Source organism: Macaca fascicularis, chromosome 6, assembly GCF_037993035.2.
Source record: "Macaca fascicularis isolate 582-1 chromosome 6, T2T-MFA8v1.1".
Lineage (NCBI taxonomy): Eukaryota > Metazoa > Chordata > Mammalia > Primates > Cercopithecidae > Macaca > Macaca fascicularis.
The window spans coordinates 163,857,892-163,875,235 of NC_088380.1; the positions used below are offsets into that span (position 1 = coordinate 163,857,892).

Here is a 17,344-nt window from a genome sequence, read left to right on the forward strand (position 1 = left end):
AGTAATATGATGCTTCTTTTTTATATATCTTTTACAAAGATATAAAAATTACAAGGTACCTATGTTTACCATAGAAAACATATAAAAGGCCAGGCATGGTGGCTCACACCTGCAATCCCAGCACTTTGGGAGGCCAAGGCAGGAAGATCACTTGAGGTCAGGAGTTCAAGACCAGCCTGGCCAACATGGCAAACTCCTGTCTCTACTAAAACTACAAAAATTAGCCAGGCATGGTGGCTCATGCCTGTAGTCTCAGATACTAGGGAGGCTGAGGCAAGAAAATCGCTTGAACCTGAGAGATGAAGGCTGCAGTGAGCTGAGATCACACCACTGCATTCCAGCCTGGGTGACAGAGCGACATTCTGTCTCAAAAAAAAAGAAAAGAAAAACTATAAAAATACCAAAAGTGTACTCGTTTAACAATTATTTGTTGATGATCTGCAATATGTTAGAAATGATCCTATTTTTCTGGAATGTACCAATGAACCAAAGACCCCTGGCCTCATGTAACTTACCTTTTTTTTTTTTTAAGATGGAGTTTCGCTCTTGTTGCCCAGGCTGGAGGGCAATGGCACGATCTCAGCTCACTGCAACCTCTGCCTCCCGGGTTCAAGCGATTCTCCTGCCTCAGCCTCCCAAGAAGCTGGGATTATAGGCATGTACCACCACACCAGCTAATTTTTGTAATATTAGTAGAGACGGGGTTTTACCATATTAGACAGGCTGGTCACGAACTCCTGACCTCAAGTGATCCACCTGCCTTGGCCTCCCAAAGTGCTGGGATTATAGGCGTGAGCCACCACGCCCGGCCTCATGTAACTTACATTTAACTGAAAAATAAATATACAGATTTTTAAAACATCACTAAAATGTAATTTATCAGCAGATTACAAGTTGATGAATGCTAATGCAAAAAAGGCAAAAGGATACGCAAAAGCAGGGTGAAGGTGGTTGGGAGTGGAGGGTTGAGGAGGCGCTGAGTTGCAATTTTAAGGTGGTCAGGTTTGAATCGTGTCTACTACTTTCACCAAGAAGTTGATTATTTGAACTAAGACAAAGAACAAGGGAGTTAGCCAAGACAGGAAAAGCTTTCCATGGAGACAGGCAGGAAGGGCAAAGGTCCTAAAGCAGGAGGGTGCCTGGTGTGTTCATAGAGCAAGAGAGGCCAGCGTGACTGCAACTGAGCGAGGGACAGGGATCAGAGAGGAGTGAGGGCACAGCACAAACACGTGGGGCTTAGGAACCATTTTCTGAGGACATAGGCTTTCACCCCACATGAAAGGAAGCAACACTGCAGGGGCATAGGGTGATAAGATCTAACTTCGTTTGACAAGGACCACTGTGGCTGCTAGATTGAGAAGCAGGGAGACCTATCAGGAGACTATGGCAAGATTCCAGAAGAGATGGGTTAGCAGTGGAAGTGGTCAATGAACTTTCCTCGCTCAAGCTAGAGTAGCCAGATGTGATGGCTCACAGCTGTAATCCCGGGACTTTGGGAGGCCAAGGTGGGAGGATTGCTTGAGCCCAGGAGCTCAGACCAGCCAGGGCAACATAGCGAGACCTCATTTCTACAAAAAAAAGAAAAAGAAAAAGAAAAATTAGCCAGGCATGCTGGCATGCAACTTGTAGTCCCAGCTACTCAGGAGGAGGCTGAGGCAGGAGAATGGCTTGAGCCAAGGAGGTGGAGAAGGTGGAGCAAACTGGATTTCCTGTAGGATATGAGGAGAAAGGGCCTAAGATGACTCCAAGGGTTTCGGCCTGAGCCACTGGAACAGCTGGAGGTGCTAACCAATTGAGACAAGGAAAGCTGCAAAGGCTGGGCTCAGTGGCTCGCACCTGAGGTCAAAGCAGGCGGATCACCTGAGGTCAGGAATTCAAGACCAACCTGGCCAACATGGCAAAACCCTGTCTCTACTAAAAATACAAAAAATTAGCCAGGCATGGTGGTGGGTGCCTGTAATCCCAGCTACTCAGGAGGCTGAAGCAGGAGAATTGATTGAACCCAGGAGGCAGAGGTTGGAGTGAGCCAAGATCATGACACTGCACTCTAGCCTGGGCAACATAGCAAGACTCTGTCTCAAAAAAAAAAAAAAACCCTGCATGACCACAGGTTTTAGAGGAAATATTCAGGGTTTTAAGTATGTTGAGTTTGACATGTCTTAGACCCATGTGGAGACTGCTGGAGTTCAGGAGGGAGGTCTGAACTAAAGATGCAGTTACGAGTTATTGGCTTAGAAACGGTATTTTAAAGCCAGGAGCCTGAATGAGGTAGGAATTCAAAGGATGAGATTCAAAGGAATGCTTGATGCTAAGGACTAGATCCTGGGGCCTTCCAGCATTAAAAGGTTAAAATGGGGCCAAGCATGTTGACTCATGCCAGTAATCCCAACACTTTGGGAGACTGGGGCAGGCTGATAACTTAAGGTGAGGAGTTCCAGGCCAGCCTGGCCAACGTGGTGAAACACCATCTCTACATAAAAATAAATTTTAAGGCCGGGCGTGGTGACTCATGCCTGCAATCTTAGCACTTTGGGAGGCCAAGGTGGGCTGATCATTTGAGGTCAGGAGCTCCAGGCCAGCCTGGCCAACATGGTGAAACTCCGTCTCTACTAAAAATACAAAAATTAGCCGGGCATAGTGGCGCGTGCCTGTAATCCCAGCTACTCAGGAGGCTGAGGCAGGAGAATTGCTTGAACCTGGGAGGCAGAGGTCGCAATAAGCCGAGATCATGCCACTGCACTCCAACTTGGGTGACAGAGCAAGACTCCATCTCAAAATAATAATAATAATAATAATAATAATAATAATAATTAATTGAAAAAAAATTTTTAAAGGCTGAGGTGGAAGAGGCACCAACACAGAAATGGAAGCAGCCCAAGGAGGTAAGAGAAAAAGCAAAAAGGTCCTGGAAGCCAAGTGAAGCAAATGCATCAAAGAACAGGCAGCAATCATGAGTCAAATGCTGCAAAGGAAAGGGATAAGATTTGTCATAGACTGAGCAAGCTGGAGATTATCAGTGAGCACAGTACTTTATACTGCAGTAAAAAGATTACAAGGAGGAAAATCAGGAGATAATTGAATACAGGGAACGCTTTCAAGGAGTTTGCACTGAAAAAAGTAGTTGGACATGAGTGCCTATAGTCTCAGCCCTTTGGGAGGCTAACGGGGAGGGATCACTTGAGCCCAGGAGTTTGAGGCTGCAGTGAGATATGGTAGCACTATATCCTGTGAGTCCCTGTCTTCAACAACAAAAAAAAAAGTTTGGCAAAAATGGAAGGAGAAAATTCTGGGTGTTTTTTTAAGTGATAAAGATAACACGATGTTTGTATGATCTGGAGACAATCAAGAGGAAGAAAGGGAAAATTTGCTGGGGCAACAAGTCAACAGAAGAGTGTGATCCTTTGCCCAATTAGAAGGTTCTAATTCACAACCAGGAATATCTTGTTGGTGCACACGCTAAGCAAGCACGTATGTCTGGGGAAGCTCCAGGTTGACTGCTTCCTCAGTGAAGTAGGAAACAGTTAAAAGTTAGCAGTAAGGGCCGGGCACAGTGGCTCACGCCTGTAATCCCAGCACTTTGGGAGGCCGAGGCGGGCGGATCACCAGAAGTCAGGAGTTCAAGACCAGCCTGACCAACACAGAGAAACCCCGTCTCTACTAAAAATACAAAATTAGCCGGGCATAGTGGTACATGCCTGTAATCCCAGCTACTCGGGAGGCTGAGGCATGAGAATCACTTGAACTCAGAAGGCGGAGGTTGTAGTAAACTGAGATTGCACCATTGCACTCCAGTCTGGGCAACAAGATCAAAACTCCGTCTCAAAAAAAAAAAAGTTAGCAGTAAGGATGGGGAAGAGGTTTGGGGAATTTGAAGACAGCTTTAGGAGAGCAAATGAAGTAGGGACAAATATTCCACCACCTGGCAGCACTCAGGTTATCACTGGAAGTAGGAGGTCATGAGGTTGATGCTCTGTAGCTACCTGCAGCTGCAGGCAATGGGGAACGAAGAGGACACATATCAGCAGATAACTTCTTAATCTTCCCAAGTATTTCTCTAAACATCATTTCCCCTTCAAAGGCATTTGCCAGTGCCTTTAAGGCAAAGTCCATACTCTAAAAGCTGCCCACCTTCCCAGGCTGGTCACACCCTGTCACTCTAAGCCTCACAAAGTTCCAAACAAACCGAATTGCTTATACTCACTAATCTTTGCAAGCTTAATAATTTCTAACACATGAAACTACTACAAACCAAAAATCAGAAATCCAGCCTGAGCAACAGAATGAGTCCCCATCTCTATGAAAAAAAAAAAAAATTAGCTGTGCATGATTGCACAAGTGTGTGGTCTCAAGTATTTGGAAGGCTGAGGTTGAAGGACCAATTGAGCCTGGGTCAAGGCTGCAAGGAGCTGTGACTGTACCACTGCATTCCAGCCTGGGCAGCAGAGCAAGACCCTTTCTCTCTCTCTCTCTCTCTCTCTTTTTCTTTTCTTTTTTTTTTTGTTTTTTGTTTTTTTTGTTTTGTTTTGTTTTGTTTTTGAGGCGGAGTCTCGCTCTGTCGCCCAGGCTGGAGTGCAGTGGCGCGATCTCGGCTCACTGCAAGCTCCGCCTCCCGGGTTCCCGCCATTCTCCTGCCTCAGCCTCCCGAATAGCTGGGACTACAGGCGCCGCCACCACGCCCAGCTAATTTTTTTGTATTTTTAGTGGAGACGGGGTTTCATTGTGTTAGCCAGGATGGTCTCGATCTCCTGACCTCGTGATCCGCCCGTCTCGGCCTCCCAAAGTGCTGGGATTACAGGCTTGAGCCACCGCGCCCGGCCTCTTTTCTTTATTTTTATTTTTTGAGATGGAGTTTCACTGTTGTTGCCCAGGCTGGAGTGCAATGGCTCGATCTCGGCCCACTGCAACCTCTACCTCCTGGGTTAGAGCAATTCTCCTGTGTCAGCTTCCCAAGTAGCTGGGATTACAGGCATGTGCCACCATGCACAACTAATTTTTTGTATTTTTAGTAGAGATAGGGTTTCACCATGTTAGCCAGGATGGTCTCCATCTCCCAGCCTCAGGTGATCTGCCCACCTTGGCCTCCCAAAGTGTTGGGATTACAGGCATGAGCCACCATGCCTGGTGAGCAAGACCCTTTCTCAAAACAAAACAAAACAGCAGGGCGTGTAATCCCAGCACTTTGGGAGGCCGAGGTAGACAGATCACTTGAGGTCAGGAGTTCCAGACCAGCCTGGCCAACATGGTGAAACCCTGTCTCTCCTAAACATAAAAAAAAAAAAATTAGTCAGGCATGGTAGCAGGCGCCTGTAGTCCCAACTACTCAGGAGGCTGAGGCAGGAGAATTGCTTGAACCCGGGAGGCAGAGGTTGTAGTGAGTTGAGATGGAGCCACTGCACCCCAGCCTGGGCAACAGAGCAAGACTGTCAAAAAAACAAAACAAAACAAAACAAAACAAAACAAAAAGTCAGCAGCAAGGCTGGGTGCTGTGGCTCACGCCTGTAGGCCCAGCCCTTTGGGAGGCCAAGGCAAGTGGATCGCTTGAGCCCAGAAGTTTGAGACCAGCCTAGGCAACATAGTGAAACCATATCTCTACAAAAAAAGTTGTAAAAATTAGCTGGGCATGGTGATGCACTCGAGTAGTCCCAGCTACTCAGGAGGTTGGGGTGGGAGGATAGCTTGGGCTCAGGAGTTCAAGGTTACAGTGAGCTATGAATGAGCCACCGCACTCCAGCCTGTGTGACAAAGCAAGACTGTCACAAAAGTCAGCAGCCAGTACTAAGTTTCTGCTTTACTGAACATTATCTTTATATGGATTTTTTTTTACAATTTTTTTTGAGACACTTTTATGGCTCACTTCATCCTCCACCTCCCAGGCTCAATCCTCCTCCTGCCTCAGCCTCTCCAGTAACTGAGACTGCAAGCATGTTCCACCACACTCAGCAAATTTTTCTATTATTTTTCAGATAGATCTCACTGTGTTACCTAGGCTGGTCTCGGATTCCTGGGTTCAAGCAATCCCCCTGCTTCAGCCTCCCAGCGCATTGGGATTACAGGCATGAGCCACCACGCCCTCTAATATTTTTACTTTACAAATCATAAAACTACTAACAGAGCTATGCCCTCAGCAGTTCCACATTATTGCATAATACCCATTTTACAGAAAAGGAGAGGCTCACCAAAAGTATGTGTTGCACCTAAAGTCACAGTTTCCAGTCAGCCTGAATAAATACGGCTTGACACAAATGTACCACACAATTTTCTGCAGTTTTATTTCTTCGTCCTATTTCTCTCACTAAACTTGCCCAGGTAAAGTTTAAATAAGGCCGCTATTGCAGTCCATGATTCCATTTAAATAAAAGTCAATTTCTCAGGAAATCCAAAAAACTCTATTTTGTGTAAATTTCCCCTAAATTTCTTGGCTCAATCATTATTGTCCTTACCTCGCATATAAAACTACGAAAGTCCAAGCAACTATATCCTGGTTTTCTCTTTGTCATAAGTTTCCAGAAGACCGCACTTACCAGTTAGTTAGAAGGCAATTTTCCAGCTTCTCCTCCCTCCTCCTGGTCTGTTTGTAGCCCTCCTCCAAAGATCTTTCTAGATTAAGACTACATTCACCCAGAATTCCATTCTTTATCTCTTTGCCACACCCTCACATAAGAATACTGGGAAGCACGTTTGAATGTTACATTTCTCCAGTTGGCTGATCTTTTTACTGGACTTGATCCACTTACAAATTTAAACAGATTACAGGGAGATTGTTACAGTACTTGTTCTCTACTGGGCATTTGTTTTGTTTTGTTTTTTGGGGTTTTTTTTGTTTGTTTGTTTTGTTTTGTTTTTTTGAGACAGTCTTGCTCTGTCGCCCAGGTTGGAGTGCAGTGGTGCAATCTCCGCTCACTGCAACCTCCGCCTCCCAGGTTCCAGCGATTCTCCTGCCTCAGCCTCCCAAGTAGCTGGGACTACAGGCACTCACTACCATGCCTGGCTAATTTTTGTATTTTTAGTAGAGTCGGGGTTTCACCATGTTGGCCAGGCTGGTCGCTAACTCCTCACCTCCAGTGATCCACCCTCCTTGACCTCCCAAAGTTCTGGGATTACAGGCGGGAGCCACCACACTCTGCTGGGCTATTTTTAAAGATTCAGCCAAGATCTGGATGTTAGGTCAGACTCCAGGATTGAAAAATGATACAGACTTTGTGAACGCTGGTGCAGGAAAGGACTTTAAACTACCTGAGGCCAAGTTTCCTCAATTTATAGTGAATAAACCAAGGTCCAAACAGTAGAATAGAGTGTGGGACCCATAGAAGCCACTGGAGGCAGAGGCAGAAGTAAAAGCCAGGTTAACTTTTCCTATTCCACTGTTCTTGTTACACAACAAACAGTACTTCAATAAATATTTATTGAGCACCCCATGCAAAGAATGGAACATTTTGATTTTTCTTTCTTTCTTTCTTTTATTTATTTATTTATTTATTTATTGAGACAGGGTCTTGTTCTGTTGCCCAAGCTGGAGTGCAGTGGCACATTCATGGTTCACTGCAGCCTTGACTACCCCAGCTCAAGCGATCCTTCTGCCTCAGTCTCCTGAGTAGCTCAAGCACTCATCCCACCTTGGCCTCCTAAAGTTCTGCAATTATGCGTGTGAGCCACCATGCCCAGCCTTCTTATTCATTCTTTCTATTTTTTTTTAACCCATTAAGCATTCTCACCCCCAAGAACAAGGTGCATGTTCTTGGCACCTTTGTCGAAAATGAATTCACCGTAGGTTGTGGCATGCAGCTTTTACCAGATGGGATTAGAGAAGTTTTTTTAAAGAACTCTGTACACTCCCAAACCAAGACCACCACAGGACCTGGACACCGTGTTGAACTGCCTATGACATTAAGTAACGACTATATAAAATGTATGCTGAGTTCTATCAAAACATTGTGCTAGTGGTAGGCATTGTGGCTTTTAAAAATGTTGATTCTGCTTAATAATGATATATGTTAATAAAATGCCAACTTTTTATTGGGAACTTAGATATAGAAATATTTTCAAAACATATGGCTGGGTGCAGTGGTTCACATCTGTAATCCCAGAACTTTGGAGGCTAAGGTGGGAGGATCACTTGAAACCAAGAGTTCGAGTCCAGCCTGGCCAACATGATGAACTTAGTATTTAGTATTTTATTTTATTTTATTTTATTTATTTTTGAGACGAAGTCTAACTCTGTCACCTAGGCTGGAGTGCAGTGACACAATTTCGGCTCACTACAACCTCTGCCTCCCAGGTTCAAGCGATTCTCCTGCCTCAGCCTCCCAAGTAGCTGGAACTACAGGCTTTTGCCACCACACTGGCTAATTTTAATATTTTTAGTAAAGATGGGGTTTCACCATGTTGGCCAGGCTGGTCTCTAACTCCTAATCTCAGGTGTTCCACCCACCTCAGCCTTCCAAAGTGCTGGGATTACAGGTATGAGCCACTGGGCCCGGCCAGTATTTAGTATTTTAGACACTACTAAAAAAAAGAAGAAAAATAGCCAGCAGTTGTGCCACATGACTGTAATTCCAGTTACTCTGAAGGCTGAGCCACAAAAATTGTTTGAACCGAGGAGGCAAGGTTGCAATGAGCCAAGATTGCACCACTACACGACAGCCTGGGTGACAGAATGAGACTCTGTTTAAAAAGAAAAAGAAAAGAAGTATTTCCAGGAAATATTAAATTAGGCCGGGCATGGTGGCATGTGTCTGTAGTCCCAGCTACTAGAGAGGCGGAGGCAGGAGGATCGCTTGAGCCCAACAGGTTGAGGCTGCAGTGAGCTGTGATTGCACCACTGCACTCCAGCCTGGGTGACAGAGGGAGACCCTGTCTCAAAAAAATACAAAAACAAACAAAAAAAGGAAATATTAGATCAAAAACAACAACACGGTGGCTCCTGCCTGTTATCTCAGCACTTTAGGAGGCTGAGGTGGGAAGATCACTGAGTCCAGGAGTTTGAGACCAACCAGGGCAATGCAGTGAGACTTTGCATCTATGAAAAATAAACAAAAATTAGCTGAGTGTGGTGGCGTGTGCCTGTAGTCCCAGATACTTGAGAGGCTGAGGTGAGAGGAAAACACAATTTAAAACACACACGCACACACAACCACCACCACCACCTATTTTATAGGAATCCATTTTTGCAAAAACACTACAATGAAATGACAGCATATGTATGTATATATGCATATGTACCTAGGTAGAAAAGTTACGGGAAAGAATCTACGAAACTAGTCAGGTCAGCATATCCTATCTGGTAGAGAAGCAGGCTAAGAAAAGAGGAACTTTCAGTTTGAGGCTATATATTTATTTGTTTGTTTGTTTTGAGATGGAGTTTCACTCTTGTTGCCTAGGCTGGAGTGCCATAGCACGATCTCACCTCACCGAAACCTCTGCCGCAACCCGGCTAATTTTGTATTTTTAGTAGAGACGGGGTTTCTCCATGTGATCAGGCTAGTCTCAAACTCCCGACCTCAGGTGATCCGCCCACCTTGGCTTCTCAAAGTGCTGGGATTACAGGTGTGAGCCACCGTGCCCAGCCATTTATGTACCATTTCAGTATTTTACATTCTTGTTTATATACTATGTACTGTTTATATACTATAAACTGTTTACTGTTTATATACTGTTTATATACTATAAACTATGTACTGTTTATATACTATAATGCATGCAAAGTGTTTTAACAACAATAACAAAAAGCAACACCCAATCCCAAAACTGTACATTCTTGCAAAAGTAGAGTTCTTTTTTTTTTTTCTGAGACAGGGTATTTGTCTGTCACCCAGGGTGGAGTGCAGTGACACAAACATGGCTCACTGTGGCCTCGACTTCCTGGGCTCAACCAATTCTCCCATCTCAACCTCCTGAGTAGCCTCCTTTTTCACAGCCTAACTACAATCATCCTTTTCTTTAACCCAGAAAGACAGAGAGAAAAGATAGCAACTGAAGTTGCCAGAAGCTAGACTTGGACATCACCAAGCATCTAGAAAAACGGAAGATTATGAAATAATGCTTTAATAAACATAGAAGCACTACACCACAAAGCACATGTTCTTCTACAAAGAAAATACATTGGCTCACTATAGTTGACCCTTGAACAACATGGCTTCGAACTGCAAGGGTCCACTTATTCGCAGACTTTTTTCAATAAAAGTTATACCAAGTGTGCCTGCCTTTCCTGCCTCACCTTCCATCTCTACGTCTTTCACCTCTACTCCCTCTGGGACAGCAAGACCGACTCCTCCCCTTCCTCCTCCTCCTTCACATTGAGTTTACTCAGTGGAAAGATGATGAGGATGATCCTGATGATGAACAGTAAATATATTTCATCTTCCAGAGGATTTCTTAGTAATATTTTCTTTTCTCTAGCTTACTTTAAGAATATAGCATATAATATATATAATATACAAAAATGTGTTTTAATAGGCTGTTTACATTATCTGTAAGGCTTCCTGTCAACAGTAGGCTGTTAGCAAATTTTTTGGAGAGTCAAAAGTTATATGCAGCCTGGGCACAATGGTTCATGCCTGTAGTCCCAGCACTTTGGGAGGCCAAGGCAGGAAGATCACTTGAGCCTAGGTGTTTAAGACCAGCCTCGGCAACATGGCAAAACCCTATCTCTATAAAAAAAAGCAAAAATTAGCCAGGCATGGTGACACACACCTATAGTTTCAGCTACTAAAGAGGGTGAGGTGGGAAAAATTGCTTGAGCCCAGGGAGGTCAAGCCTGCAGTAAGCAGTGATCATGCCACCGCACTCCAGCCTGAGCAAGAGAGTGAGACTATCTCAAAAAGAGAGAGAGAAAAAAAAGTTATATGCATATTTTCAACTGCACAGGGGATTGGTGCCACTAGCCCCCATATTGTTCAAGAGTCAACTATGTATATTTATTTCAGGGACTGCTGTTAGAATCTGCGTCACCTCTGTCACTTTATGCATTCACCCATTTATATTTACTGAACACTTGCTATGTGCCAGGCAACCTTATTTTATGAGACTCATTTGCAGTTTTACAGAGTTAACTTAGGCAAGTGGTAAAGCTAAGGATTTGTATTTCCAGAAATTTTTATTTAAAGACATCACCAAAAAGCCCTTTTCTGTATCATTCAGAATCAGCGTGTGGGTCTGCTATAGGTTTATTGCCTTTTATTATAACTATATTCTTGGGGATCAGGCTGCCCTGCTATATTCGGACTTCCTGGAAGGAAAAACGTAAACCTTTTTGTGGTGCCTGTGTCACAGCTTGTGTCTGCAATACAGCAGGCATATGTTCATTCATTCATTTAGTCTACAGATACTTATTCCACACCCGCAGTGAGCCAAGCATTGTACTAGGCCCCTGGGATAGGACATGAATGATAGAGTTTACTTTCCAGTTGAGGGTTGGGGTGGATAGATCACACACATAAAAAAATCTAAGCAAGAGAATTTTAGATTGGAACAAGCTATGTAGGAAATAAACTGAATTAGAGATGGGAAGATAGTTACTTAGATTTGGTGGTTGGGGAAACGCTCTTAGATGAAATTTAGGCTGGGCACAGTGGCTCACACCTGTAATTCCAGCACTTGGGGAGGCCGAGGCGGGCAGATCACTTGAGGCAAGGAGTTTGAGACCAGCCTGGGCAACACGGGGAAACCCCATCTCTATTAAAAATACAAAAAAAAAAAAAAAATTAGCCGGGCATGGCGAGGTGCACCTGTAGTCCCAGCTACTCGGGAGGCTGAGGGAGAGAATCGCTCTTGAACCCAGGAGGAGGAGGTTGCAGTGAGCTGAGATCGCGCCACTGCATTCCAGCCTGGGTGACAGAGCAAGACTCCGTCTCAAAAATAAGTAAGTAAAATTAAAAAGAAAAAAAAAAAAAGAAATTTAAACTAGAAACCAAAAGATGATAAAGGGGAAGTTTTTACAGTCTGAGAGAAGTATTCCGAAGAGAGGAAATGGCCGTTGAAAAGGGGTTGGAATCAGAAAGAACTTGGGCTGTTCTAGAAGCAGAAACATCAGTGTGGCTGAAACAGAGAGTAAGGAGTGGTTGGTGAGGTCAGCAGAATTTCAGTTCAATGGCAAGCTATTGAAAGGTTTTAAATAAGAGTAATTGAATCCAGTTAATGATTTAAGAAAGAAAAAGAACGACAGGCACGGTGGCTCACGCCTGTAATCCCAACACTTTGGAAGGCCTAGGCAGGCAGATCACGAGGTCAGGAGTACGAGACCAGCCTGGCCAACATAGTGAAACACCATCTCTACTAAAAATACAAAAATTAGCTGGGTATGGAGGTGTGTGCCTGTAGTCCCAGTTATTCAGGAGGCTGAGGCAGGAGAATCGCTTGAACCTGGGAGGCGTAGCTTGCAGTGAGCAGAGATGGTGCCACTACACTTCAGCCTAGGAGACAGAGTGAGACTTTGTCAAAAAAAAAAAAAAGAAAAATGAAAACGAAAAAGAAAATACTTAGGCTACTGTGTGAAGAGAATGAACTACCAAGAGAGCAAAAGTGGACTAGGTGGCTACCAATTAGGAAGCCATTTCTTGAATGGATCCATGGACAAATGGAAGGAAGGAAGGAAGGAAGGAAGGAAGGAAGGAAGGAAGGAAGGAAGGAAGGAAGGAAAGAGAGAAGGGAGGAAAGAAAGAAACAGATGAATGAGAGACAAAAATAACTCTGATTACAGGTTGGGCCCGGTGGCTCACACCTGTAATCCCAGCACTTTTGGAAGCCGAGGTGAGTGGATTACTTGAGTTTAGGAGTTCAGGACAAGCCTGGCCAACATGGCAAACCCTGTCTTTACAAAAAAATACAGAAATTAGCCAGGCATGGTGGTGAGTACCTGTAGTCTCAGCTACTTAGGAGGCTGAGGCTGGAGGATTGAACCTGAGCCCAGGAGGTGGAGGTTGCAGTAAGCCATGATCAAGCCCCTGCACTCCAGCCTGAGTGATAGAGCAAGATCTTGCCTCAAAAAATAAAAATAACAAAAGAGCAAGCCTCATGACAGTCACTTGACCTAGAGTTTTTAGCTTAAACTGGTTTTTAAGTCAAATTTCAAAAAGCAAAATCAAATTACTTTTAGTGAAGGAACATGCTGGAATTAAAATGTGGTTTTCTAAAATGATTACCTTGAAACAGATGGTATATATTTAGCTATACACTTGCTGGCATATTGGTTTAAAATATATATTACTGTTTTATAGTCATAATGCTTCTACCAGCATCATAACCTTTGACAAAGCAATTCTATATCTAGAACTCTATACCTTGAAAATACACAAATGCACGTAAGTTTTTGTATAAAGGATGTTCCTTGTAGCCTTATTTGAAACAGAGAAAGACAATAAATATCTTTCAATAGGGAAATGATTTAATAGAACATATATATTTATTCTACTCAATACTATATAGCTATCTAAGTAAAAGGTATTCTCCCAAATATTCTGACGTAGACTAATAGCCTTCTACAAATAGTAAAAAAAAAAAAAAAAAAAAAGGCCGGGCTCAGTGGCTCACACCTGTAATTCCAGCACTTCGGGAGGCCAAGGCAGGCGGATCACAAGGTCAGGAGATCGAGACCATCCTGACGAACACAGTGAAACCCCGCCTCTTCTAAAAATACAAAAAATTAGCTGGGTGCGGTGGCGGGTGCCTGTGGTCCCAGCTACTCGGGAGGCTGAGGCAGGAGAATGGTGTGAACCCAGGAGGCGGAGCTTGCAGTGAGCCGAGATCGCGCCACTGCACTCCAGCCTGGGTGATAGGGTGAGGCCCCATCTCTTAAAAAAAAAAAAAAAAAAGTACGTTACAACCTATATTTGTTTGTGTGTATGTGTGTGTGTGAGAGAGAGAGAGACTGGGCATCGTGGTTCACTGTGACTCATGCCTGTAATCCAGCACTTTGTTATTTTTGGAGGTTCTGGTTTTGGTTTGGTTTTTTTAACTTCTACCCAAGAGCTACTATGCAATCTCAGTATTTTAAGAGGCTGAGGTGGGAGAACTGCTTGAGCCCAGGAGTTAAAGGCCATCCTAAGCAACATAGTGAGACCCCCATCTCTATTTTTAAAAAAACAGGGCCAGGTGCAGTGACTCACGCCTGTAATACCAGCACTTTAGGAAGCCGAGGTGGGAGGATCACTTGAGGTCAGGAGTTTGAGACCAGCCTGGCCAACATGTTGAAACCCTGTCCCTGCTAAAAATATAAAAATTATCCAGGTGTGATGGCAGGTGCCTGTGATTCCAACTACTTGGGAGGCTGAGACAGGAGAATCACCTGAACCTGGTAGGCAAAGATTGCAGAGAGCCAAGATCGCACCATTGCACTCCAGCCTGGGCAACAGAGGGAGACTCCGTCTCAAAAAATAATAATAATAAATAAATGAGAGAGAGAGAGAGAGAGTGAGAATAGAGAATGGTGCAGATCTGCGCTGTCTAATACCGTAGCCACTAGCCACACGTCGCTACTGAGCACTTAAAATGCAGCTAGTCAGAACTGAGATGTGCTTTAAACGTAAAGTGCACACTGAATTTTTACTGAATTCTGAAAACTTACAATGAAAGAACATAAACTCTCTCCCCCATTTTCTTTTTTGAGACAGGGTCTTCCTGTGTCACCAAGGTTGGAGTGCAATGGCGCGATCTTGGCTCACTGCAACCTTGACCTCCCAGGCTCAAGCAATCCTCCTACCTCTCAGTCGCTCAGGTAGCTGAAACTAGAGGCACATATCACCATACCAGGCTAATTTTTGTATTTTTGTAGAGATGGGGTTTTGCCATGCTGCCCAGGCTGGTCTCAAACTCCTGGATTCAAGCAGTCTGCTCATCTCAGGCTCCCAAAGTGCTGGGATCACAGGTGTACACCATCACGCCCAGCCCTCATTAATTATTTTTATCTTTATTCCATGTTGTAATGATAACAGTTTAGATGAATGGAGTTAAATAAAATATATTCTTAAAATTAATTTCACGGCCAGGTGCAGTGGCTCATGCCTGTAATCCCAGCACTTTGGGAGGTCTAGGCAGGCGGATCACAAAGTCAGGAGTTTGAGACCACCCTGACCAGCATGGTGAAATCCCGTCTCTACTAAAAATACAAAAATTAGCTGGGCGTGGGGTGGCACGTGCCTGTAATCCCAGCTACTTAGGAGGCTGAGGCAGGAGAAATGCTTGAACCCAGGAGGTGGAGGATACGGTGAGCCGAATCCCACCACTGCACTCCAGCCTGGGTGATAAAGCAAGACTCTGTCTCAAAAAAAAAATTAAAATTAAGTAATAATAATAATATGCACATTTAAATAGATGAGCTCATGCCACCACCACCACATGTGAATAGTTTAAATAGCCTTTTATTTTTTTCAATCTCACTGCTCTTTTTGTAAAAAGAGTCACACCTTAAGCAGAAGAAATTGGAATGTTAATTCACAAGAGATTCATGACTATGAGTAGGTGAGTGACTTGGAATAACCTTTGCAAATGCAGTCTATATGGCTGAGGAAAAGATACAGAGGCTCTATTAGGTTGGTGCGAAAGTTATTACGGTTTTTGCCATTACTTTCGATGGAAAAAACTGCAGTACTTTTTGCACCAACCTAATAGAAGCCTAAAATTAACATTTCTGATTGATACTCTCCCTTGCACCGCTTTTCCACTAAAAATCAAGCAAAATCCAAGCCCTCCTAAAGCTTAAGAACCTCCCAGCCAACTGGGTAGCTGCCTCTCTCCTTTGTCCCACTTTCCAACTGAGTTCCAGAAAATGATGATAGAAAATCTTAAAAGTGACTGCTCTAGGGCATCTCTACTTATCTCTAGAAGCATCCAGACTTTTTCAATAGAAATCAGGAGACAAAATTAATTTGTGTTCAGTTTAATTTTTTAAATCAATACATTATCATTGGAAGTAGACAGGAGGACCCTTTGAACTTCCAAATATATTTCGAGATGGTGGAAATGTTTTATATCTTGCTTGGGGTGGTATTAACATAGGTGTATATTTGTGGAATTTATTTTATTTATTTATTTATGTATTTTTTTTGAGATGAAGTCTCGCTTTTGTCCCCCAGGCTGGAGTGCAATGGTACGATCTCAGCTCACTGCAACCTCCACCTCCTGAGTTCAAGAAGTTCTCCTGCCTCAGCCTCCCGAGTAGCTGGGATTACAGTCGCCTGCCACCACGCCCAGCTAATTTTTGTATTTTTGGTAGAGACAGGGTTTCATCATGTTGGCCAGGTTGGTCTCGAACTCCTGACCTCAGGTGATCCTCCCACCTCGGCCTCCCAAAGTGCAGGGATTATAGGCATGAGCCACTGCGCCTGGCCTATTTGCGTAATTTAAATTGTCTGCTTAAAATGAGAACATTTTGGCCAGGCGTGGTGGCTCATGACTGTAATCCCAGCACTTTGGGAGGCCAAGGTGGGCAGATCACTTGAGGCCAGGAGTTTGAGACCAACCTGGCCAACACGGCAAAACCCTGTCTATACTAAAATACAGAAATTAGCCACTGCACTCTAGCCTCAGAGACAGAGAGAAACTCTGTCTCAAAAAAAAAAGGAAAAAAAGAGAGCATTTTATTGTATGTAAATTGTACCTGTTTAAAAATTTATCCCCATGACTGCAGAATGAATAAAATTAATAAAAACAAAAATTCAATAAGTGATTTCCATATATACATTCGCTCATAACATTAAAAAAAGAAAACAATTTTCATTTATGTAAATTGATTTGATGTTATCTGAATCGATTACTGAGCAATTGACCTGCTTGGAATTTCTGCCTTAGGAATTCTAAATCTAGAAGCGATGGGCAGATAAAACACAGTCGACTTTACTTTTTTCAGTCTAAAAAGATCGGGGACTCTCCCCCTTTTCAGAGCCTGTGGGCTTTCTGTGGGCAGCTCTGGAAGAAAAATCCTAAGGCATTTCTAAGAGCAAACCACACATCCAATTTTAACGCATTGTTTTTTTATTTTAATGTTATATGAAGTTTTATTCTCAAAATATATTAAAAAAACACACACACACACACACACACGAAGGGACTAAGATGTTATTTCACAGGACTTGCTTGCCGCAGTCTTTATGAAGAACACAGTTCCAAATTAATGGACAAGTTCCTCCCTGTGCTCTAGGTCATTCAAAGGAGGCAAGCTCTTTTGTCAAATCAGGAGCTCCAGCAGCCTATCAGGAGCACAGATGCCAGGGTGGGAGTTCCTCAGTGGGATCTAGTATTGCTAGAAGAGCCTTGCTTATACAGCAAAAGACGGGCACATGGGCCTCTTCCCTTAGGCTGTATCTGTCTCACATGCTTGGGAACTGCTGTGCAGAACACCGGGTGTGGCCTGAGG

At 43.7% G+C, this 17,344-nt stretch overlaps 1 protein-coding gene across 4 annotated transcripts in view; it reads right to left on the reverse strand.

Annotated features, from left to right (window-relative positions):
- Positions 1-6,604, reverse strand: part of HAVCR1 (hepatitis A virus cellular receptor 1) — a 41,571-nt gene extending 34,967 nt beyond the window's left edge. For 3 of the 4 annotated variants that reach the window (XM_045395020.3, XM_073994653.1, XM_045395018.3), the window contains exon 1: positions 6,522-6,604. Coding sequence is in view for 1 of the 4 variants with exons in the window: in XM_045395016.3 (XP_045250951.2) it covers positions 6,441-6,497 (57 nt within the window). In the remaining 3 variants the exon portion in view is untranslated. Of the gene's footprint in view, positions 1-6,440 lie in introns of all 4 variants that reach the window. The other variant, XM_045395016.3, reaches the window with a different exon arrangement.
- Positions 6,605-17,344: the final 10,740 nt, after the last annotated feature.